Source organism: Cornus florida, unplaced genomic scaffold (genome assembly GCF_030987335.1).
Source record: "Cornus florida cultivar Cherokee Brave unplaced genomic scaffold, ASM3098733v1 CherokeeBrave_3.0.0_Hap2_Chr05, whole genome shotgun sequence".
Lineage (NCBI taxonomy): Eukaryota > Viridiplantae > Streptophyta > Magnoliopsida > Cornales > Cornaceae > Cornus > Cornus florida.
In genome coordinates, this window is record NW_026775575.1 from 77771369 (window position 1) to 77796093 (window position 24725).

Consider the following 24725-nt stretch of genomic DNA (forward strand, 5'->3'; position numbering starts at 1 on the left):
TGATCAAAATTTGAAAGTAATTGAGGTTTTATGATTTTAACCATAATAATTTTTTCCTATATAGATTGTTAAAAGTATAGTGGACATTTTGGCATTGAAAATACAATTATTAGTATAATGTTTTGAATAATAGTGTAATATGATGGATTATTTCATTATAGAAGTATTACTCTAAATTAATATATGATCATGATATACCTACCCATGAGCTTTAAGGTTTTACCTGTTGCCCAAATATGCTCCTACATCTTAATTTTAAGACTTTCTTGAATTTCTTTCTTCTTCTTCATTCTTTTTTTTTTTTCTTTTTTATTTTTATTTTCTCTTTGGCCCTGTTTGACATGCGTTTTATTTTTACTATTTTTATTTTTGGGCGGCTATAATGCTGATTTTGGCAACAAAAGTATATTTAGTGTGACCTTATTTTATTTTGCATAGTACTAAAATACTTCGTAAATAGTGACCCAAAATCAAAGCACCAAAAAATTATTTTTTCTAATTTTGATAACTGAAAAATGTATATAAAAAATTGAACTCATGTTTTGTTTGATTTATTTAGTTGTTCGAGATGGATCGCAGTTTGTTTTTTTCATATGAAATTATATAGTGTAGTTTAACGAAAGGAAAGGGTGGACAATTGTAACACATAGAACAGGGGTCACTGCCTTGTATGTATAATGGTGGAAGTGCAATTTCAACTTTATGTAAAAGGAGAATACTTAACCGACAAATCTTGCTTTACTCGCTCGTAAGTAGGTCATTCTTACTCCTATTAATGTAATCTAATAATTACAAATGCACACATATTAAAATTAAAAAATTAAGAAACTAAAAAATAAGAAAATTAGGTAGGGTGACTAAATTTATTCCAAAAAATATTAGTGTAACTTTTTTGATTTTGTAATTACAGACTATTTATGCATTTGTAATTGGATCACAGCGGTGAGTAGAGATAACCTACTCACTGGTGGGTAATCAAGTCTTTTTCATACTTACCTACTCACATGTAAATAAGTCATCATACTAATTGCTAATGTAATTACAAAATAAAAAGAGATTGCTTTTGTAATTACATACCATTTGTACATTTGCAATTGGGACACATCAGTAATTAATAGGATGACCTATTTACCGGTGAATAGGTAAGTATTGTCTTATAAACAATATCAAATATTAACTAAACTTTGTAACTGGTTAATTATTTGCTTTAAATAGTACCATAATCTCATCTCCTTTCAAAATAAAAAAAATGAAGGGTTCAAGTCTTTTCAATAACAGCACCAGTGCAATGCCAATAATATGCTTTGAACGTTCAAGTATATTATTGGAGTAGCATCCATGTTGCCATCTACATAGAGTATATTTTATATATATATCAATGATAAAATATGTAGTATTTCTAAAGCTATATATGCCTTCATTCTAAGCATCCTTATCCTCAGTTTATATAAATATTATCATCAATTACTGACCTTAAAGCACACGGCTAAACTATTATCAAGATAATGGTGAGTTGTCGATCTTTTGTGGTGATGTTTCTTGTAAGCACTGAGATGATAATGCTGTATATCTATTCTTAATCATTTAATTAAATTAATTAGTCGATTAGGTAGCAAAAGAATAAAGAAAATAAATTAAGCTGGGAAACACACACACACACATATACATATATAGATAATGCGTGAGATGATCATATCAATAGAGAGAGCTATCCTTCTAAAAAGTTGACAATGCTTTCATAGTCATTTTTTTATTATTAGGTTAGCTCATCCACCTAATCTTCTTCTTTGTTCATCACTTATAATTAACCATTATTCTAAATCTGAGTTGGTGAGGATTTATACGTTTGATGATGCACTTTTGCCTTGGACATATCTAGAGAGAGAGAAGAGAGAGATAGTAAGCAGTGACAATATGGTCGGCATATGGTTTCACTATCAATCACCAATCAGAAATATACTTTAAGCAACAAAAATTTAATTTTCTTTTATCAAGTGGTGGTGAAATGTACGTTGCATCCCCACAAAAAAATATATATATATATATATATGTAAAAATCAAAAAAAAATTAACTTTTAACTTTTGGTGGTTGATTATCTCTTGACACCCACTTGTACTTTTAATAATAAAATAGATATAGGTAAAATAGATAAGGCTTTTTCCATGCTCGGTACATAGAAACCAAATTAGAGGCCTAGCCCCAACTTGGCTACTCATAAGTGAAGCAGATCAGGAACTAAATTAAAAGGTGATGAATATGTTACACCATTATTGTTTTCCAACATGGATTTCTGCAAAATAAAGTAAAATAATTGGTGGACACTCTTAAAGCTCATATTCAGAGAATTAATGCCAATATGATGTGTAATTATTACCAAAATAGAAAATGTGTACACTTGTGTCAATACAAACATCTCATATAGATCCATAATTATGTCAGGCTACCAAACCCTTTTGTTTTTTTTAAGAATATGATTCATTATAGGCAACAAATATAATAATATGATTTTCTTTTTCTTTTAAGACTACGATTATGGAGTACTTGATTGTTGACCATGTTCCAGTGCCCATTACACTCTCCATCTCACTTGGCATCACTAATGGGCAGTGCTGTGAGAGAAACTTGGAAACATACATAACATTTTACACTATTTTCGAATTGTATCCTCAAATTTGTTGGTCACACTTTTACCAAATTATTGTTTTATATATATATAAACAAATTTGAGGATACAATTCGAATCTAATAACAATCACTTTGGGCAAATAGTGTAAAATGTTATGTATGTTTCCAAGTTTCTCTCACAGCACTGCCCATTAGTGATGCCAAGTGAGATGGATATATATATATATATATATATATATATATATATATATATATATCATATTATTATTTTTGACATATTCATACCACATTCGTGTTCTAATTTTTTTTTTTCTCTTTTTTTGCCGTATTGCCGTGTTCATACTTCCAAGCTTCTGCATAAAGAACTTAGCTGGAGTGGACCTGAATCATCTCAGTGGAACAACATGTCCTGTTCCATCCAGTGCGAGATGCACCGTGCATCACGCACTGGACGGAACAACACGTCTTGTTCCATTTAGTGTGGGATGCACCGTGCATCTCGCACTGGACGGAACCGGATTTTCTTCAGGTTGTAGCTGCAAGGGAGTCAAATGCCGTAAGCCACACAACCTCAAGTTGAAGCCCCCAATTATATATGTGAATGTACCTTAATTGATAGCAGACTAGAGAAGTTGCCCCAGTAGAATGGCATATGGACAGAAAGAGAGGAAGATTACTATATTGGTAAAATGGGATGCTCATAATTGATGAATTCAGTACAGGCGTAGTCCATAAGTAATTTTGGGCTTTGTTTCAAGCCCATACATTTCAGTAGTTCTTCCATTGGCTCTACTGGGTCAACTCAATCATCTCAACCAGGAACTCTCTCTCTTCTTTCATCACATACGGGCAATTCTTGTGACCCAGGAGGCGCATGGTCAGAACATGTGAAGCACTGAAAATCCATTAACTGAAACACTGATCTCGTGCAAATTCTAAATGTGTCACACACACAAACACACACACACACACAGGATTCAGTCACTGGTTGTTGCATAGAAAGAAGATAAGGAAGCGTGGTGGGAGGGCATTATTTTAATATTAGATGGGGGAGAGGAAGGGAGGAGGATGCATTGATTTCAGCTTTAGCACGCGCTTTGCTCCTTTTGCAATTATGTCTACGGCAAGTCGAGTGATGAATACTAGGCTTACTAGCCATTATAATTACACACATCATATGTATATGTATATGTATATGTATATGTATATGTAATACATAAATGCTTATGCCCTTTGCTGGCCCATTAAGCTAAGCAACCCCATGCTTCCATCTAATTCTCGCCCTTTTGAAGACGGAAGGAACAAAAGTTAGTTAATCAACATACCCTTAACAACGTAGATAAAGAGTAGATATGGAATGCCTCAGGCATACAACCGTCATTTGTCACTCAATTAAAACGCCTCATTCTCAATTATTTTACAAATAGACAAGACAAATTTCATATATTAACAAGGACTAACTTCCACAATAAGCAAAAGATACCCAGGTCCATAGTAAAGATAGCTTTACAGTAACTACATTAACTTTAACTACGTTAATTAATTTGGCTGGTGCACAAGCATATATACATATAAATTTTTGTATCTGTATATGCATTTTTGGATCAATTAAATGAACATGTGAATTTATTTTCCGGTCCCAACACATTTCTTCTACTTGAGGAGACACTCACTCAAGTAGAGAAAACATAATTTTGAGAGCCACACCATGTGACACCAGTTGATAATGGCTTCCAATGAACTTTTACTGCAGTTGGATTCAGTTGGATGTGAAAAGGCAATGACCAGGTGAAAGTAAAAATGACCCAAAAACTAACATGATCAGAGTCCTAACTATAAGGGCACCCAATGACCTATTGATCAAATGACAGCTTAGAAACCATTGCTGCAGGTTTGAATCCAAACCATCCTTGAAGTATGTGTTGAATACATACCTATATATACATATACAAGGACAGTAAAGGAGTCAAAAACCATTGCTGCAGTAAAGAAAAGTGTATCAAATGCACAACTAGGTGGACCTTGAAAGGGCAATTTAGTCACAGCAGCATTTTAAACAAGGGGTGGCATGGAAATCATTTTGCTCCCTCCATTCAAACAGCCTTGGCCATCACTAGATTAAAGCATAAGCAACAGCCACTTCCCAAGACACTATAAAAACCAGTCCAAAGCATGCAAACATTCCACAATCAAAACCAAACTTCTCTTTTGAGTCACCACTAAAGTACAGAACATAACACCCATGGCTTCCATCTTGGTCTTCACTTTCCTTACTTTCCTGTCAATCACTAGAGCTCAAGAGAGAGCTCCTCACGGGCTCTCTTATGAGAACCCCATGGCTTTCTCTCCATCAGCATTCGACTTTTTCCACCCGAATACTCAGCAGCCAGGTACTAAAACCCCGTGTGCTGCTTCAAATTGCTCGCCATTGACTCTAGCAGCTACAGTGAAATCGAGTTCAGCACATGAAAGCAGGTCAACACCAGAGTCGAGTGGGAACAGAATGGGTGCCGGTGGCATTGCTGGAATTGTTTTCAGTTTTGTATTTGCAGTACTTTTGGCGATGGGTGTTTACTATGTGACGATCACACGTCGAGCCAATTTGAGTCGACGAACTAATTCTGTCCAGCCTGATGTTTGATATGCTCACTCTGACTGGCTTAGTGATACCTAGAGTGAGCTTTCCTCACCCAACCCCAACCTTTCTTCTTCTTCTTCTTCCGTTATTATTTTTATTTTTTTTATTTTTATTTTTGATTTGGGATGTGAGATGTACCTATAATTCTTATTAGTTATTAATTTTATGAAATTCTGCACTCATAACACTAGTCAATGTCATTCATTACCACATCCTATTTTGAGTCGAAAAAGAAAATTGCTAGACAACTATCATTGGCATAGAAGGGAATGGGGGACAGAGGCAAGGGTTAAGCAACAATGGAATTTTGAGGGTAATATCAAACAATCATCATAGCCAGTCAAACAAATAAAGGATGGGTTGGAACTATAGATACTAAAAGCTTAAAATACTAATAGTTTACTTCTAATCAAATATAAAGAAGCCTTAATTGAGTTTCTTCACCTGTAAACTGCCTCGCACTTTTTATCAAGACAAGCCATGCATCCATATGCAACTCAAACATATGAATCTCCAATCAGCTTCTCTGATCAACAAGTTACAAGGTCAATGGAACCCCAAGGGTTTGGCCTAGTGGAAAAGGCTTGGGCCCTGGAGCCTCATTAAGCTTTAGGTCTCAAGTTCGATTCCCCTTGGGTGCGAGCAATTCCTTGCACGGACATAGTCCGAGTTTTACCCGATCCATGTGGGGGGGGGGGGGGGGGGGGGGGTTGCCTTGCATGGGTCCCATGGAATAGTCGGGGCAAAGCCCCGGACACCCCGGTTATCAAAAAAAAAAGTTACAAGGTCAATGGATATTAGCTCATTGTTAAAAACTTTACACTCTGTTGGGGATTTCTTATTTGTGGAGAAAATGATATCTTCAAAGAATATTAATGTTTAAAAATTCTACACGTTCTGAGATAAGTGAAGAAACCAAATCATCAAAGAGACACGATAGAGGAGGGAATGGCAGTTTGGAATACTTCTAATTTGTAAGAACCAAACCTAGTTCTTCCAAAGTCTGTTTACAAGTTGCTAGGCATCTTTTATTTGTGAGTCGAATTTCCATAGAAGTGGAAATGAAATACTTCTAAAAAGAGATTAATTTATGGATTCAGGACAAGCTTTTACCACTGGAACAACCCTCGCTATTCTGTATAAATGGCCGGGTTATGAATGAAGCAATATTCGAACATTGGACCATAATCTTTTGATCTGAGCTGACTTCACTCACAATCACCATGAACTGAATTTAAGCTGAGCACCAGCCTTCTGTAAGCTTCATTTTTTTTTTCCCTGGTAGGCATGCTAACCTAAGTCATGTAAAGCACGGGAGTAAGTGCGAGAGTGGGAGTGCAAAAGCGGCAAAATCTAAATCACGCAAAGTGGGAATGGGAGCGTGAGCGCACGAGGAGCGTGAGAACGGGAGCGGCGCGAAGCGTGAGAGTGGCACCGGTTTAGAAGAATTGTGTGGCTTAGATTCTAACTAGCGTTACAATGTACATCAGAAAAATCATACACGTAAATACATCCTATAAACATAAAAATTGGCGTTATACTTCCATAAAGAGGAACAATGTGCGGCTTCATGCCAATGAAATGACGGATAAATTAAATGTTATCAAGTAGACAAATACCATGTCATAGAATTCACACCTTGATCATGTAATCCATGTCTACAGGGTTGGCAACACACACAAGTCTTGAGGGTTTCACAATGTAGTGGAAAGACAGCAATAGTATCAAAAATCTTCACCGAAGTGATTTTAATTAAGCATCAACAACAGCAGCAGAATGAACAATGATAGGTATCTATAATAAAGCTCCTGTTACAGGCTGTGTCCCTCCTACACATCAGAAGTAAAAAGAATGGGGGGAAAGCCGTCACACATATAAATGTCACATAATGGAAGGAATATAATCCATATATCAGTATTGGAATTACCGGAACATTTCTACCACCCACGCGAGCTAAGAAACTCAATTGCACGTCCTAGTGTCTGATCCACGGCTTTGTTCCAAAGGTTTGCAAACTCAAAATGAGATTTCTTTCCAAGAGAAGGCTCTCTCATCTGAAAGGTGCAAAGCATAAATTTTTAAGTTCTAATGATACAATCAATAGAAGCATGGAATGTTCCTTTCAACAAAAATGGAACATGATTACTTACTCAAATATACATATATATACATAAATATATTTGTACAAAAATATAAATAAATATATACGTGGAACATGATTCTTCAAAAAATGTAATCATGCATCCGACATTTGTAACGACATTATAACTAGAGATTTCTCATTGTGCTGATAAGACTGATCGAGGAAAACTGAGACACAGACTAGAACACGCCATTCACAATAATCTAAAGCATATATCAGAGTCTTTGGTAAAAATTCCAACACAGAACTCTAATAAAATTAAACGTCTAAAGATCTTGAGGCATGATTAAAGGTCTGGCATTTTCATAGATTTATCAACTGTTTTGACATGGTTAACTTTCCACAGACATGAGAAGGTGGATACACCCTGGACCTCTCATGAAGCATGCATATTGTGTGAGAGTTGCCTGCAATAGTCAAAGTGAGAAGACGCTGGCAATAATGCTAGCAAAATATGGTATGCATTTTTTTATTATTTTTGTACTTTTATTTTTATTTTGTTGAATGTCAAAGAATTGATAGAGTCAATGCCTGATCTAATTTTACATTGATTGGGTGCAGGATCCTAAGAAAAAAAACTGAATTTTTAAGAGTTCGTAGATTCAAAGCTCAGCTAATCTTATATTTGAAAAAGAGACTGCACAGTATTGTCTTTATACAAACACAAATAAAAAAGGACAAACTCAGTGCACGAGGCTCTCGCCATTGCGGGGTCTGGGGAGGGTTAGATGTACTCAACCTTACCTTGCGAAGAGGTTATTTCCTTGTTTTGAACCCATGACCTCCAGGTCACAATGGAGCAACCTTACCGTTGCGCCAAGGCTCGCCCTCTTCAATATAAATGTCATAGTTAATTTAGCTGACAATGTTTAAGCACCATTCAATATCTTCAATGGTACTGTTGGAAAAACAAGCTAAACCATTTCTTTCGTATTTTCTGCTTTTGGCACATAGCAATTAAGAAAGGCGAATACAAAAAGACATTATGAAGAGAAGGAAATGGATATAGGTTGGTCAGATGGTGATACTAAAGGTGGGGTGGTGATGGTGGTGAGGGAATAACAGTAGCATATTAGTGGTAGTGGTGGGGTTGATGGAGAAGGCAATCATGATGGTAACAACAGTGACATATCATGGTAATAGTAGACATTACAATGGATAGGATTTTGATCCGAATCTGATCCGATAAATTCGGATACGGATTAGAACATTCAATCCGATAACCAGTTGACGATCCGAATCCAATAATCTGTTAGCTAAACTATCCAGATATGAATTAAGGTCAATCCAGTCCTGTAATAATCCAATCTGATAATATAATATAAAATATACTATAAATATATTATATAATGCTATAATATATAATATCTACATATTATTAAAATATTTTTTTACCATTATGTTTTTCTTCTTCTTCCCTCTCTAGTTTCTCTCTCTCTCTCTCTCTAAGAAAAAGTCAAATACCAATTTTTCTACTTTTTTTTTTTTTTTTTTTTCTATTTTATATTTCTTCTCTGGATTCTCTCTTTTTTCCTAATCATTGTTTTAATCTCTTTTCGACATTAAATTTTTTTTAACAAAAAACCAAAACCTTTTCAAATTGGGTTATCGGATCGGATATCCAATTATTATCAAAACAAATATGGATTCAATCTTAAAAATCCATCAGGTTATCGGATCGGATTAGATTGAATATAGCTCTTATCGGATTCAGATCAGATTAGGTATAATCCGGTCCGGATCCAATCCATTTAAAGGCCTAGGTAATAGTGGTAGCAACTAATCATATAAAGAGATATTATGAAGAGAAGGAAATGGATTTTACCTAAAAAAAAGAGAAGGAAATGGATATGGGATGATCATATCAAATGATGGTGATACTGAAGGTGGTGTGGCAATGGTGGTGAGGGCACTGAGGGAATAATAGTAGCAGGGCAGTGATGGTGCTGATGGAGAAGGCAGTCATGATGGTGACACCAGTAACATGTCATTGTATGGTGGCAGCCTAAGAAGCACGGACACTTCTACGAAGGTCATGTGTCCATGTCGGATATCGACACTTCATGGACACTTCTGGACATGTGTCCAACACTTCATGGACGTATCCATAATTTAAAAATAATTTTTATTATTTCGGACACTTAGCCAATAGGCCTGACTCATCTTGGACACTTGGCCGACACATCTTGGACACTCAACCAACAGATTTTACACTATTTGTCTTATATAATCAAACACATGATAGTCTCGAAAACAACATTAAGAACATACATTATGAACCTACATCAAAATGTCTAACCTACTTCTCTTTTAAAATTGGCATTAAACGTGTCACAAAATGTAATGAACAAAAACATAACTATAATAACATGATAGGAGAGTAATATCATACATAATAAAATATATTCGTTTTTATATTCAAATTGCTTCTTCTTCTAATTTATGTAACTTTAGTATAAAAATTATAAATTAACTAAAGTTCTATAATTGTCTTAATCAATATTCAATAGATCTATAAATGAAAGTTCATACTTATATTAGTTGTGTCCAAGCCGTGTTCCATGTCCTACAATTTTAGAATTTGGCATGTCGGCGTTTCGTGGCCTGTGTCCATGCTTCTTAGGTGGTAGCAAAATTGTTGTGGTTGAGGAGAGGTTGAAGTTCAATTGTTGTTGTTGTTGGGGAGAGGTGCAGGAGGCATCATCTAAGAGATTTACAACGCATCCATGGGAGTGTGCAGAACTTTAGATGCAATTCTTATTGCAAAGGAATGAATAGTTTTCAAGAACATGAGTCAAGAGTCGAGGATGGTGTGTAACGTGGACATTATGAAGTTGTATCACATCACATTATCATTGCTTTACATGTAATGATTCTTTCAAAACCACCACCCCTGATTTTCTGCCAGAACCTTTCCTTTTAACCATCCCCAGTCCCCAAATAGACAAATTCTTAAGAAATCTTTTAAACCATTTCCGATACCCTTCCAAGGACCTACCTAGATGTAATGCTCATCTCCAAGGTAGTTGAACCAACCCCGAGCCCTCAATATTTCTCTTAATCACATTTCATTGGATAAGCAAACCATCTAAGACAAACTTCAACATCCACTACCCTAGCAATGACAGGGTATTACCAATTATTTTCCACGTTAATCAAGGGTGTTAGGAGGGGCAAATTTGATACGAACCTAACCTTTGGAATTATTTGCATAGACTTCTATCACTTCCTCAACAATGCCTAATTAAATTCCTTCAGCCTCTAATTCCTCTATTGCGTGTCAAGTGTCTATGTCACATGTCAGTCCCCTTCATTCTCTCGACCTTCCCATCCCTTTGTCCCCCAACACCCTCTTCCTTGAAACTTGATCAAACCACATAAAAGATGCAATTTTCAATTAATAACCATTGATTCAATTTCTATGGGAAGGTCACGAAAATCTCAATAATGAAAAAGCTCCCCAAAATAATGAACAGATTTATACATCAAACAAAGCCCGAAAATGTCCCTCATAATTAAAATATACAAGTTATCAAGTGTAAAATTAAAGATTTGTTTGCACCACATATCCCCAGTCCCTCCAGATAACCTAAAAATAGGGGATTATTTGGTAAATGAGAAATTTTTACAATCAAACGCAATGTAAACCCTAAACAGATGAAAGGCTGATACACGAACAGTATGCATGAGTAAGTGGTTAACAATTCCAGATCCAAAACAATGTCATTTCCATACAAAAGACAACAAAATCGAAGTTTACCTGAGATTGGGTAGTAAATTGAGGTTGATTTTTTGAAATTGATTTGTAGATGCTCTTGCGTTGCTCGAAAACGATAACCCCCGTGATCATGCTTCCCATTGCAGCGCCAAGTACACGCTCCTGCGAATTTCGTAACATCAATTCGCACAACAATAAGCATGTATAAATATATATATATATATATATAAAAACACATATACGAGAGAATAACTAATTGAAATTGGTAATATCATAAAATTATCCTAATAAATAAGATGGAAATCTTGTGGCAGACCTGAGCAAGAACGCTGATCATGGCGTCTTCACCTACAGCCCCAATCTTTTTGCAACGAACAAGTACAGGCCTTTGCGTTGATACAGTGAAATACACCCAATTGTGTTTTTTGCCTGGCAAGTCGCAATGCCACGTGTGATTGCAATGGAGTAATTTATTTTTTTATTTTTTTAAAAAAAGGCAATTGTTACTCCTACAGCCATCTCATTTTTATTTTCAATCAGTACTGAAAATATTTTTAGAAAAATAAAATATAAAGTGAGAATTTATCAAAAATAAAAAAATAAATAATTTTCTTTAACAAAGTAGTAAAGTGAAATTTCTGGAGTTGCAAGTGACATATTGTAGAGTGGTTGTGTTGTTATTTGTGTCTAAGAGTCCGTATTCAAGTTTTGCACCATCACTCTCCCCTTTGACAAATAACAATTAATACCTAATAGTCTTGCCATGAAAAAAAAAAAAAAAAAGGCTTTCTTGAGTTCATTGTAGAAAATGGACTCTTTTTTTTTCTAGCAAATGGAAAACATTGACAGAAAACACTATGGCCTATTTAGTTTGCGTTTTGTTTTAATCCGAAACAAAACAAGTATTTTGTTGCAGAGTGTTTTGAATAATAACTAAAAGTATGTTTGGTAACGTTTATTTATTGCAAAATTTTTGGAAGCAAAAAAATGAAAACATGTTAGATAAAAAAGTGTTGCAAGTTTGAAAAACATAATGGTTAGTTTTAAAATGTCATTTAAGAATTTCTCAAAAAAAAATTAACCGTTCATTTCTACAGTATTGTTGTTACAATGCTGAAACATGTAAAAATACCCAAAAAAAATTCTTTTTAATTTTTATTCGGAAATTTCGTTTTTGATTGGATGGAGATATCATGTGTGTGATTTTGAACATGATTGGTTTTATTTATGTTGTGAAGGAAACATGTGTTATTTGGATATTTCTCTTTAGTTCCATTGTTACTATATATCATCTTGTTTTTATGTTTATTGTTATATTTTATGCATAGATGATAGTTTTGATCTCTCTTCTCATCAATTCTCCCACATTATTCTTTTCTTTCTTTGTTAAGCTTTATTTGTCAATTTGTAAAAAAAAGAGGGAAAAGTGTGCATATTTGAGGGGGAGAGTTTCTAGAATTGAAGGGGAGACATATACATATACATTGATATATTCATACTGATATATGTTGTTTATCTTTCTTGATTAAGTTTCACAGGTAATTTTGTTGAGCTGGTGTGCAGATTACAGGTTTGAAATACTACAAACGTTGAAGCTTCTTGTAGTTCAAGAAGAGTTCGTCTTTTATTGATTTTTTTGATAATCATTGTAATTTGTTTTTTCTACTTAGGTAGATTAGGAAGATTGTGAAAAATATATATTTTGTAGTTGGCTAATTTCGTTGTCAAAACAAGTCCGATCGAGTTGTAAAATTCCGGTTCAGAATTTCAAGATTGAAGATCGAATGCAAATTTGAAGAAATTCAAATGTTCATACTTTGATACACTTAAGATGATGAAAACAATGTTTTAGGAAGTTTTTGTGAGTGTGTAAGAATACTTAGGAAGTTTTGAAAGTTTTTAAGGGAGAAAATACATTCTGCCCAACTTGAACTGGTTCAAGAATTAAAGGAACATGTTCAAAGAATGCTGAATCGGTTCAAGACTCGAAAAGGTTTCTTCGAATTTTCTCTGGCCATCTTGAACCAGTTCAACAAATCCTGAACTGGTTCAAAGCCCCCTGATCAGTTTAGAAACTTCAGTTTCCTTATCCGTTTTGATTCCTTTTTGGACTAGACTGTGATGACCTTATGGGCGAGTGTGCCATGGGCGGGTGCGAGACACTGTCAGGCTACCACACTGGTGAGCTACGGATGCACAATCCCACATCGCCTGGGTAGAAGAAATGTGAAGTGCTTATATATAAGTGTGTCATCTCCAATTGGTATGAGGCCTTTTGGAATAAAGTCCAAGAGTAAAACTGTGTGGGCTCAGGGCCAAAGCGGACAATATCATACCATGTGGTGAAGTGAGTCGTTACAAATGGTATCAGAGTTAAACCTAGCCGGAAGTGTGCCGACGGGGACGTTGGGCCTCAAGGGGGATGGATTGTGATGACCTTGTGGGCGAGTATGCCGTGGGCGGGTGCGAGACACTGTCAGGCTACCACACTCGTGAGCTACGGGTGCACAGTCCCACATCGCCTAGGTAAAAGAAAGGTGAAGTGCTTATATATAAGTGTGTCATCTCTAATTGGTATGAGGCCTTTTGGGATAAAGCTCAATAGTAAAAACATGCGGGCTCAGACCCAAAGTGGACAATATCATACCATGTGGTGGAGTGGGTTGTTACAAATGGTATCAGAGCTTGACCCAGCCGGAAGTGTGCCGACGGGGATGTTGGGCCTCAAGGGGGATGGATAGTGATGACCTTGTGGGCGAGTGTGCCGTGGGCGGGTGCGAGACACTGTCAGGCTACCACACTGGTGAGCTACGGATGCACAGTCCCACATCGCCTGTGCAGAAGAAAGGTGAAGTGCTTATATATAAGTGTGTCATCTCCAATTGGTATAAGGCCTTTTGGGATAAAGCCCAAGAGTAAAACCGTGCGGGCTCAGCTCCAAAACGGACAATATCATACCATGTGGTGGAGTGGGTCGTTACACAGACCTTCTTCTAAAACCTATGCACAAATTGTACTTATTTTACAAGTATTCTTAAATCTTCCGAACCTCTATATAATGCCTCTTTTATTCAACATTGAGGTACAACTTTTTGCATACAAAATTCTGATTTAATTGAGAGCCATCTTTGAGAGAGATTTTTATTCAGAAAATCAAATCTGATTTTTCCGATTTTATTTTTGAGAGCACACACGTAAACACAAAAGTGATTTAGGAGTGTTGTTCTTTATCTCATCGAAATTGTAACATAATTAAAGGTTCAAAGATTCAGAAAAGCGGAATTCATTCATTGTTCATCAAATTCAGATCATAAAGAAAATGGGTGAAACGATCACACTTTGAAGGTGTCAAAGCATTTGTAGAGTGTTGTTTGATCTACCTATAACTCTTCTACAAAGATCAAGAGTAAGCCTGAGGTCGAGAGCTGTTGGACGAGAGAGTCGCAAAGTCAGGGATTGTCAGCGATTGATTTTTGGTAGAATGATAGGGTGTGAGCCTGAGTCAAAGTTGAGTATACTTTGTTTCAACCATAGTGGATCATTTTTGTCATATTCTGAAATTTTTAACCTTTATTTATTATCAAATTTTGCATATTTAATTGATTTAAAAAAATAAAAAATAAAAAATAAAAAAAGTAAAGAAAGAAAAGAAATGAAGAATCTTGGGACCCGCAGTCAATTGTAATGTAGTGTGTGTTGTGGATAGAAACTGATACTTTAAAATTTTAATATTGTTATAACAAGTGAATTAGAAAGTTTATCTGGAAGCTTGGTGAGCCACCAGCATAACACACCCTCATGCATATAGATAAGTATTATGTATATTGAAAATAATATTTGGTAAAGCTTTCAGAAGAAGCTTCGGAATTTCCACCGCTTTAGTACCCTTAGTATTATTAATACTGTGAGGGACTCAGAGAACGGAGTTATTGGAAACGATTAGAGGAATAGCAAGAAAAAAATAATAAGAAGAATAAGAGGAAGAAAAAAAAAAAAAAAAAAAAAAAAAAAAAAGGGGAGGGAAAAGGAGATGAGAATCATTACGATTCTTACAAGACTCAAGCACAGGTGAGGGGTTTATATTATAAATTCTATGTTGAAAGTTATTATATAACTTTTTAGTAACAATTAATTTAATTAACTTCCAATTTATATATCATCTACTTTATTATATTTTTCCGTACTTGATTAAAAGATTGTTTTGTATGAATTGATACCATGATTATTTTGTTGTAATTGTGAAATCGGTGATTAAAGATTTGTGGTTAGAAGTTTAGTTACAATTATATGTAAAGTGTGGGAGTTAATATAGGAAGGTGATTAATTATTATTTATTTCTCTTTAGAAATGAATTCAGGTAAAGAGATGGAAAGGACCGCATCGACAGTACCGAAGGAAAAATAAATAATTTGAAAAGTAGTCAAGGTGAGTGTACTCACTAGAAGTTTATACTTGAATGTGTATGTTGAAGTATCAAAGATATTTATTTGATGTGAAAATGTATATATATTATATAATGTCCATACTCTGGTCTGGAAGGAGAGTAATATATTATATAAGATCCATACTCTGGCCTAGAAGGAGAGTACTATATCATATAAGGTCCATACTCTGCCCTAGAAGGAAAGTACCGTAATTTAATGCATGTAAAGCTGGAAGTTATATTTTAATGTAGTTAAATTGAAGTTATCAGATAATATTTGTTTATATTACTCTGATATAATAGTGTTGCATTCACTGGGCTTGAAGCTCACTCATTCTATATATATATGTGTTTTTCAGGTACAAGATTGGGTCGCCACTGCCAGGTCTAGAGTCTTGAGTGTGAATGGGGAAAAGAATAATGGAACGTCTTTTATGTAAGATGTAAATATTATAATAGAATTTAATAATATAACTTGTAATTAACAATTTAGTGCTATCAAAACTTGCAAGATGGGTTTATAGTTGTTTTTAATTGTAAACTGTTATGCAAGCACTCTGATGTATGATGACGTCATGTATGTATAAGGCTAATACAGATGGTTAGATACATTTCAATTGTTCAATTTATTAAATAGTGTAAATTGGGTTGGGGTGTGTCAGCTTTTGGTATCAAAGCCTAGGTTTTCTAGGTTCTGGAGGTAGTAAGAGTCTAGACTGGCAGTGGCTGTAAGAAGTGTGTAGTAGAGTCATTTATTTAACTTGATTTTATACTAACAAATATATGTGGTGATCATGTATCATATATATATATTGTTATATTTGAGATTCATTGCAGATAAAAAGTAATGGAAGGAGGAAGTAGTTATCATAGAACCGATGAAGAAGCCTTTTATGTTCTTATTGAGGCTAAAGTAGAACAACCTATTCAAGATGGTATGGGAAGAAAACAGGAGCAGTAAACTACTATGTACAAAATGGGGAAGGCTATAACAAACTTGGTAGAACAAAATAAAAAATTTATTGCAAGTCAAATCATAATACAAGAAAGGCTAGAGAGACAACAAAAAGGAAAGAAAGGCTTGGATCATGAGAGGTTTATAAAGCTAACACCCCCAGAATTTTCAAGTACTACCAAACCAGAAGAAGAAGAGGGGTGGGTAAGAAGAATGAAATCAATATTTGCAATGATAGGTGCAGCAGAAGACAAGAAAGTAAACTTAATTACATTTATGTTAAAAATGAAGCTAGTTATTGGTGGGACACAGGAAAACATTTATTGCTTACTCCAGGAGAAAAAGATGTGATATTCTGGAATCCATTTGTTAAATCTTTTAATGAGAAATATTTCCCTCTAATTTACTGAAAAGAGAAGGAACGGGAGTTTATTCTCCTAAACAAGATCGAATGTCTGTAGCTGATTATGAAGTTAAGTTTACAGCTTTGTTGAGGTTTGCACCTAAGTTTGTACAAAATGAAGAAGATAAATGTACCAGATTCCAGGATGGTTTAGAGGCGGCTATTAAGTCCGGAGTTTCAAGTTTTGAGGAAACAAATTACAATAGACTTGTGAATAAAGCCATAATTGCCGAAAGGGATGTGAAAGAATTGCAAGAAAAAAGGGAACGATATAAAAGAAATATATCTGAACCATCATAATCAAGAGGAGGTGAAGGAATTTCAAGTCAGGGAGGTCAAAGGTCGTAGTATGGAATGGGAAGTGGTAGTGAATCTCAAGCGCAGACATCAGGAATTGGAATAGGTTAAGGGTTTTCCGAATAACAATCTATACAACAGGGTAGCTTTGGGGGACGTGGTAATAGCAGAGAGTGTTTTCAGTGTAGAAGGGAAGGTCACCAGAAGAAAGATTGGCCTGTGTTAAAAGTAGAAGAGTGTTTCATTGCCACCAGCTAGGTCATCGGAAAAGAGAATATCCTATGTTGACATGAGTGACCTCAATGGGTAGTGTTGCTGGTTTTAGTAGAGGTTTTGCACAGAGGGGCTCGTCAAGAGAAAGTAAAGGTGCTCTAAGTGGTTCACAAGCCTGGGAAGAGTGTTTGCTATGACACTTCAGGATGCTCAAGCAACACCGAAAGTGGTGACAGGTATACTTTCTATTTTAGGTAGAAATGTTACTGTGCTTATTGATCCAGGATCATCACATTCATTTGTTGCATCATCTATTACTATGCATTTAGGTAGACCACTTTCATCATTAGATAGTAAATTGTTTATTTCTACACCAATGGGGGAAGTGGTAGTGGTTGCAAATGAATATCAGGATTGTGTATTGCAAATGGGAGATAGACAGTTAAAAGGTGAATTTGATACCGTTAGGTATACTAGACTTTGATATCATTTTAGGTATGAATTAGCTATCTGCGTATCATGCCTCAATAAATTGTTTCCGGAAAGAAATTATATTTCAGATACCAGGAGAGCCAGAATTCAGATTTACAGGAGAAAGAAATGTTATTCCAAATTATCTTATCTTAGCTATACAAACCAAACAGTTGTTAAAGAAAGGTTGTCAGGGTTACTTTGATTACGTAATTGACATTGAAAATAAAGATGTGAAACTAAAAAAATGTACTAGTGGTAAAGGAATTCACAGATGTGTTTCCAGCAGAATTGCCGGGGTTACCAGTGGACAGAGAGGTAGATTTTACTATTGAGTTGTTACCGATAACAACTCTATTTTTCATTGCTCCATATTGAATGGTACCAACAAAATTGAAAGAGTTGAAAATACAGTTGCAAGATATATGGACAAGGGCTTCATTCAATTTAGTATTTCACTGTGGGGTGCACCAGTGTTATTTGTTAAGAAGAAGGATGGTATTATGCGGTTGTGTATTGACTACAGACAGTTGAATAAAGTAACCATTAGAAACAAGTATCCATTGCCACGAATTAACGATATGTTTGATCATTTACAAGGGGCAAAGGTGTTCTCTAAGATTGACTTGAGATCAGGATATCACCAGCTAGTGGTAAAAGATAGTGATATTTCTAAAACTGTTTTCCGAACTCGATATGGCCATTATAAGTTTTTGGTATTGCCTTTTGGGTTAACCAATGTTCCAGTAGTGTTTATGGATTTAATGAATCGAGTATTTTATCCGTATGTTGACTCATTTTTTATTATCTTCATCGATGATATTTTGATATATTCTCAGAGTGTGGATGAACATGAAAATCATTTGAGAATTGTGCTACAAATTTTACGAGAGAAATAACTTTTTGTTAAGTTTAGCAAATGTGAGTTTTGGCTTGATAAAATTGTATTTTTGAGGCATATGGTATCTGGGGATGGTATTTATGTTGACCAGTCAAAAGTGGAAGCAGTGGTGAAATGGGAAAGGCCGACTAATGTAACAGAAGTCTGAAGTTTTCTAGGATTGGCAGGTTATTACAGAAGGTTCATTAAAGGGTTTTCTAGTATTGCATTGCCATTAACAAAGCTGACCAGAAAGGAAGTAAAGTTTGTGTGGAGTGAAGAATGCCAAAGAAGTTTTGAAGAATTGAAGAAAAAGTTAACGTCAGCCCCAGTGTTAACTATTCCGTGTGGTGGTGAAGGTTTTGTGATTTTTATTGATGTTTCACATCAAGGTATGTGATGTGTTTTGATGTAGAATGGAAAGGTAATTGTATATGCTTCTAGACAATTGAAGAATCATGAATTGAATTATCCTACACATAACTTGGAACTAGCTGCTCTTGTTTTTGCTTTGAAATTTTTGAGGCATTATTTGTATGGTGAGATTTGTGAAATATTTACTGATCATAAGAGTTTGAAGTATTTGTTTACACAGAAGGACTTAAATTTGAGACAAAGGCGTTAGCTGAAGTTCATCAAAGATTATGATTGTAATATTCACCATCATCTTGGAAAAGCTAATGTAGTAGCAAATGCTTTGAGTAGGAAGTCTTCAGGGAGACTATCTTGTGTACAGTGTGCACAGGTGGCAAATATTATGGGGTTGAGACTGATGGGAGTTAACTTGACAATTACTAATAAAGGAGCATTGTTTGTACATGTTACGGTGAGACCTTTATTGCTTAATCAAATTAAGGAGTTGCAAATTCATGATATACTCTTAGATAAGAAAAGAAGAGAAGCTCAAGAAAGTATGCAAACTGAATTCACAATTATGGATGATGGGACTTTGTATTTTAAAAACAATGATGAGCACTGAAAAGTGCGCATTTAAACCCGTTAAGCTTAAGCATTTTAGTACCTTTATCTATCTTACTTTGCCGCTTTAGACTTATTACGTGTTATTTATATTTTCAGGCACTAATCCCAAAATTGAGCTAACTCAGCCAAATAAGAGCTTAATTGAAGCAATCCTGAGATAAACCAAAGGAGGGAGCAAAGTGGAGAAAGAAAGGAGCAAAAAGGAATCAAAGTTGTGCAGCTGAAAAGTTCGATCGATCCAACTTAGAGTTCGATCGATCGAACATCTATGATCGATCACAGTACTTCTCAATAGATCCAACCTTGGCCTTTGCTGAAATTCCAAGTTCGATCGATCCAACATCACCTTCGATCGATCGAACCCTATTTTGTCCTATTCAAATGATTGATCTTATCCACAGCTGTACGCCTACCAACCACTTTTGTCCTTTTCCCCATAAATATCTTCGAAATATCTCAGCCTTGTCCTTATCCGAAAGAGTCAGACCACTTCGATCGATCCAAGATGCAGTTCGATCGATCGAACCCATCTTCGATCGATCCAAGTTAAGGTTCGATCGATCGAACTTCCTCCAGCGAGAAAAAGTTAAAGTCCAGCTCATTTATTCCGTCCTTCATCCAATCATTGGAGAATATGCCTTGCACGACCACAGCTTATCATAGGGTGTATTTGACCTACCTATATAAGGAATATGATACACTTTTTGAAGGAGGTCTAGAGTCTCTTGTCACACATTGAAAATCATCTTAGAGGCTTTTCTTGGAGAGGAAGAAGGGAGGAAGCTAGAGCACCATTGGAGGAGATCTTCACCAATAAGGAGCAGCCATGGAGTTAGCCCTTGAGGGTTGGATCATCACTACCATGAGTGGCTAGACATCTTCTTGGGGCTAGAGTTAGCCCCAAGCATGCTTTCTATACTCTAATCTTGTGTATTATTGAGGGATTAGTGTTGTATGATACATCTTGATATTCATGTATATATAAATCTTGATTATTTCATGGTTTGTATGGTTTAATGCTTCCAATTGACTATTCTATTCTATCCATATGTCTATGTATGCTAGAGTAGGATATTCATGTGCTTATCCCTAGATCTAGTGTTTTTGATGCATGTATATGTGTATTGATGCTATAGATCTAGAGATTATCAAGATGATATGCTTAATGAATGCTATTTTGGTTCATTTGATGGTTTATGCCTATTCTTGATGGTTTGTGCCTCTCCCCTAGTCTAGATAGCTTTATTTTCATGCTAGTAGTGTAGATTTAGTGTAGTGGTAGTGTAATGTTAGATGGGAGGACAATCTACTCTTGATGTTTGATGTTCCATGCTTGTGAGTCCAAATGGCATATTCCTCTAATATTGTCTTGTATGTGGATTTTAAGCTTAATGAAGGGTTAATGACTAGTTATGATATGTTGTATCTTTCACATGTGTTTAGACAATTTATTCATCTCCCAATAGATATTTTGTACCTCTCATATGATGTTTAGATAATGCATGTTTAACTAAGTCATCCTTATGGATTGCTTGGACTATGAGCTTAATGAAAGGTTCAATGACTTGAATTGTTATTTTGTTATCTTCACATGATGTTTAAACAATATATTCCTCTACCAATAGATGTATTGTGGCCTCACACATGTTGATTGAGACAATTTGCACTTGTTGAGTCACCCTTACCAATTGAATATCTTTTACACACACAACATTATTGCAACACATCCATTACCCTCAATTGATCACTTGTTAGTGGTATAGAAAAGTATTGCTTGATGGTGATCTCTACACCCCAAGACCTCTCTCTCTCTTGTTTACTTCATATTATTTTATTTAGTTGAATTCAATTTAACTTAATCAACCAACCCAACTCTCTTTTGCAATCATTTGGTACGCTAGAGTCGAAGTTGAAATTCCAACACGTATAATCCCTTGGGACGATCCCTACTCACTCTTGCTACGTTAGTAGTGGTGTTGGTAGTGGTTTTTATAAATTTAAATTTGACATAAAAGGCTTTTCTTGAACCACACATTCACTACATTTAGTTTGGCGTATTGGAACGGCCGTCGTCAGATTTTGGCGCCGTTGCCGGGGATTAACGGTTTTGTTGGAATTAAACTAAACAATAGTGTTCATTAGATTGCTTCTATTTTTATTTTATTTTCCATTGTATATTCTTTTCTCTTGATTCTCATTATTATTTGTTCAATTAGGTACTTGACTACAAGGAAGGCGAACTTTGGAACTTAAAGCAATCATTGGAGCTTAAAAGCTAAATTTGGAGTTGAAGTGCTAAAGGACCATTGTGTGCAATTCTTGGCACTCTTGTATTTTAATTGTTTCACTTCTTTGTATGCTTGTGATAGCCCTTGTTGAGGCTCATTTTATTGCTAAATTTTTGTCCAAGCATAGGCCCTTGTTGATGCCAATTTTTTCTTGCATTTGGGTTTTAATTATGAATGGAGGAATTGTTTGATCCAAGTTTGGGGGGGGGGGGGGATTACATCCCTTCACCTTATGCTCCTCCATCACATTTTAATCCTTATGAGATTGAGTCCAATTCATTTCATGCATCATCTTATTATTGACTTGATCACTCATTTAATCCTTCTTATTACTATTGCCCTCCACCACCATTTTATGATGAATCAATTCCACCACCTTCTAAGTACTCACCCGGATTTGAAGAAAAAGTGTTAGCTTTACTTGATGTGCATATTTCACACACTTTACTTATTAATTCTCATTCTCAAACTTTAGCCAACTTAGAAGCTCAAGTTGAGCAAATTGCAAGTACTCTTTCTCATCAAGAGGAGGAAGAAGAGGCAAATGAAAAAATGGCAAGAACTTCAATGTATATAGATGAGGATGATGAGAGCGAGGAGAATGAAACAAGTGAGCTAATGCTTAGCAATCTATCTTGTATAGAAGAGGAAGTGGTAAGTGAGTTAGTGACTAATCCAATATAACATAACATGATTAATGAGGACTTTCCTGCTTTTGATTATGATTTTATCTCGGAGATGGCTACTCTAGAGTGAGGAGATGTTGACCACACTTGAGGTAGGAGAGAAGGAGGAGGAACTTGTTAAAGAGGGCCTTCCTTCTATTATCTCTAATGACCCTCTTGAGGAGTGTCTTTTGGAAATGTATAAAAATTGTGGTTTTGACTTTAAAAGCTCTAAAAATGAAATAAACTCTCTAATGGACTCCTTCGCTTACTTAGAAGGTGAGGAAATGGTAATTTATGAGGAGGAGAAGAGGGATGAAGAGAGAGTGTTTCTTATTAATCCAAATGAGTCTTTGAAAGACAATGCCTTACCAATTATCAATATGGATGATCATTTGAATGTGTTTCAAGAACACAACAAAGAGGCAAGCCTAACCATGATTGATTTTGTTTTCAAGACCGTGGATGAAAGGAACAATATCATCTCTTTTATTTCTTTTCAAGTCATTCTTTTGGAGGATGATTTTATTGTCATAAGTGGGCCATTAAATGAGAAAAGTGAAAAGAGGGTCAATAAGGATGTTTCATATCCAGTTTTTGATTCATTTGATTAGTGAGTTGACCTAACGTCTTGCTAAAGACGTCAAACACTAGTATTCGTAGAGTTTCACAACTCTATTCCTCCCTCATTTCTTTTTATTTTTCATTCTTGTATACATTCTTCCATCTATTTTTCAAATTTTCATTCTTGTTACCGTCATTGGGGCTTAGCATAAGATTTTCTGCACTTTTAGTTCAAAATTAGGCATTTCGTGCCAGTTCGATCGATCACAAGAGCACCTTCGATCGATCGAATTGTTTTTCGATCGATCCAACTATGGATTCGATCGATCGAACTCCACTTGAGTCCCAACACTTAGAAAAATTTTGGACCTGCATCCAAATTCCAAAATGCATGCTCTCGGGATCTCCAAATTTTTGAAAGCTCGATCGATCGTAATCCATTTTGATCGATCGAACTATCTTTCAATCGATCCAACATGTGGTTCGATCGATCATGAGTCCCAACACTTAGCAAAATTTTCAGGCCTCATCCATTTTTCAAAAATGCATGCTCTCGGGATCTCCAAAATTTTACATGTTTGATCGATCGAACTTCATCTCGGATCGATCACAGCTATGTTCGATCGATCGAACTTCATCTTCGATCAATCACAACTTTGCCCCTTTGACCCTTTCACTTTTTGACTTTTTCCTATTTCTATTTTTATTTTATTTTATTTTATTTTTTAGTTTCTTTTATTTTATTTAGTTACTTCTATCTTGGTATTAAAAATAAAAAATATATATATATATATATAAAATAATAATAATATTTCTTTTCTTTTATTTTATTTCCTTTTATCTTATTTCCAAAAATTCAAAAATATTTTGTTTAACTTTAATTTTTAATTTCAAAAAAAAAAAAAAAAAAAAATCTTTGCATTCCTTATTTTCTTACATTTTTATTTACTTACTTTTTTATTTTTATTTGTGTACATATTTGTTTTGTTTAAAAAATAATAATAATAATAATAAAAAAGACGATTTTTCAAAGAAGCATTCCGTCTTGTTAAAGACGTTAAACTTAGCACCCATTTTGTATATTTCTTACATTTTTCATTTTTCTTTGCATGTTTTCACATATATATTAAAAAAAAAAAATGAAAAAAAAAGTAAGAAAATTTTGTATATACTTGCATTGTACATATTCTTTCCATTTTTTTTGCATTGTACATGTCCCTTTTCATTTCTTGCATTGCACATATTGTTTTTCATTTCTTACATTGAACATATTCTTTCATTACATTTTGCCTTATTTAATTTTCTTTTTATATTTTGTTCATGCATTTTATTCTTTGTTTTTCTTGCATTTTGTATATACTTACTTTTATTAAATGAAAAAAATTAAAAAGATTCATCATTGTGCCCTTATGTGTAGTCATGCATACTTTATGTTTTAGTTAGGGCTTGATCTTATATCT

General features: G+C 34.9%; 2 protein-coding genes across 3 annotated transcripts; one reads left to right on the plus strand and one right to left on the minus strand.

Moving 5' to 3' along the window:
- The first annotated feature begins 4815 nt into the window (after positions 1 to 4815).
- On the plus strand, positions 4816 to 5502 carry LOC132306970 (uncharacterized). The gene has a single exon (XM_059804593.1). The coding sequence runs from the start codon at positions 4869 to 4871 to the stop codon at positions 5265 to 5267; it is 399 nt and encodes a 132-aa protein (XP_059660576.1). The 5' UTR covers positions 4816 to 4868; the 3' UTR covers positions 5268 to 5502.
- A 1274-nt stretch (positions 5503 to 6776) lies between these two features.
- LOC132306971 (uncharacterized) lies at positions 6777 to 11596 on the minus strand. Of its 2 annotated transcripts, XM_059804595.1 has the most exons (4): positions 11442 to 11596; positions 11168 to 11287; positions 7192 to 7318; positions 6777 to 7093 (listed from the first exon to the last, which is right to left on the minus strand). In XM_059804595.1, the coding sequence occupies exons 1-3, from the start codon at positions 11460 to 11462 to the stop codon at positions 7202 to 7204; spliced, it is 258 nt and encodes an 85-aa protein (XP_059660578.1). In that variant the 5' UTR covers positions 11463 to 11596; the 3' UTR covers positions 6777 to 7093; positions 7192 to 7201. The 2 variants fall into 2 exon arrangements, with proteins under 2 accessions (XP_059660578.1, XP_059660577.1); XM_059804594.1 differs by having other exon boundaries at positions 6777 to 7318.
- Positions 11597 to 24725: the final 13129 nt, after the last annotated feature.

Excerpts from the sequence above, each read along its gene's own strand:
- LOC132306970 (XM_059804593.1), top strand. The coding sequence starts at position 4,869 with ATGGCTTCCATCTTGGTCTTCACTTTCCTTACTTTCCTGTCAATCACT.
- LOC132306971 (XM_059804595.1), bottom strand. The coding sequence starts at position 11,462 with ATGATCAGCGTTCTTGCTCAG. Across the intron at positions 11,288-11,441 it reads TGATCAGCGTTCTTGCTCAG|GAGCGTGTACTTGGCGCTGC; the intron begins GTCTGCCACAAG and ends CGAAATTCGCAG. Across the intron at positions 7,319-11,167 it reads AATTTACTACCCAATCTCAG|ATGAGAGAGCCTTCTCTTGG; the intron begins GTAAACTTCGAT and ends TGCACCTTTCAG.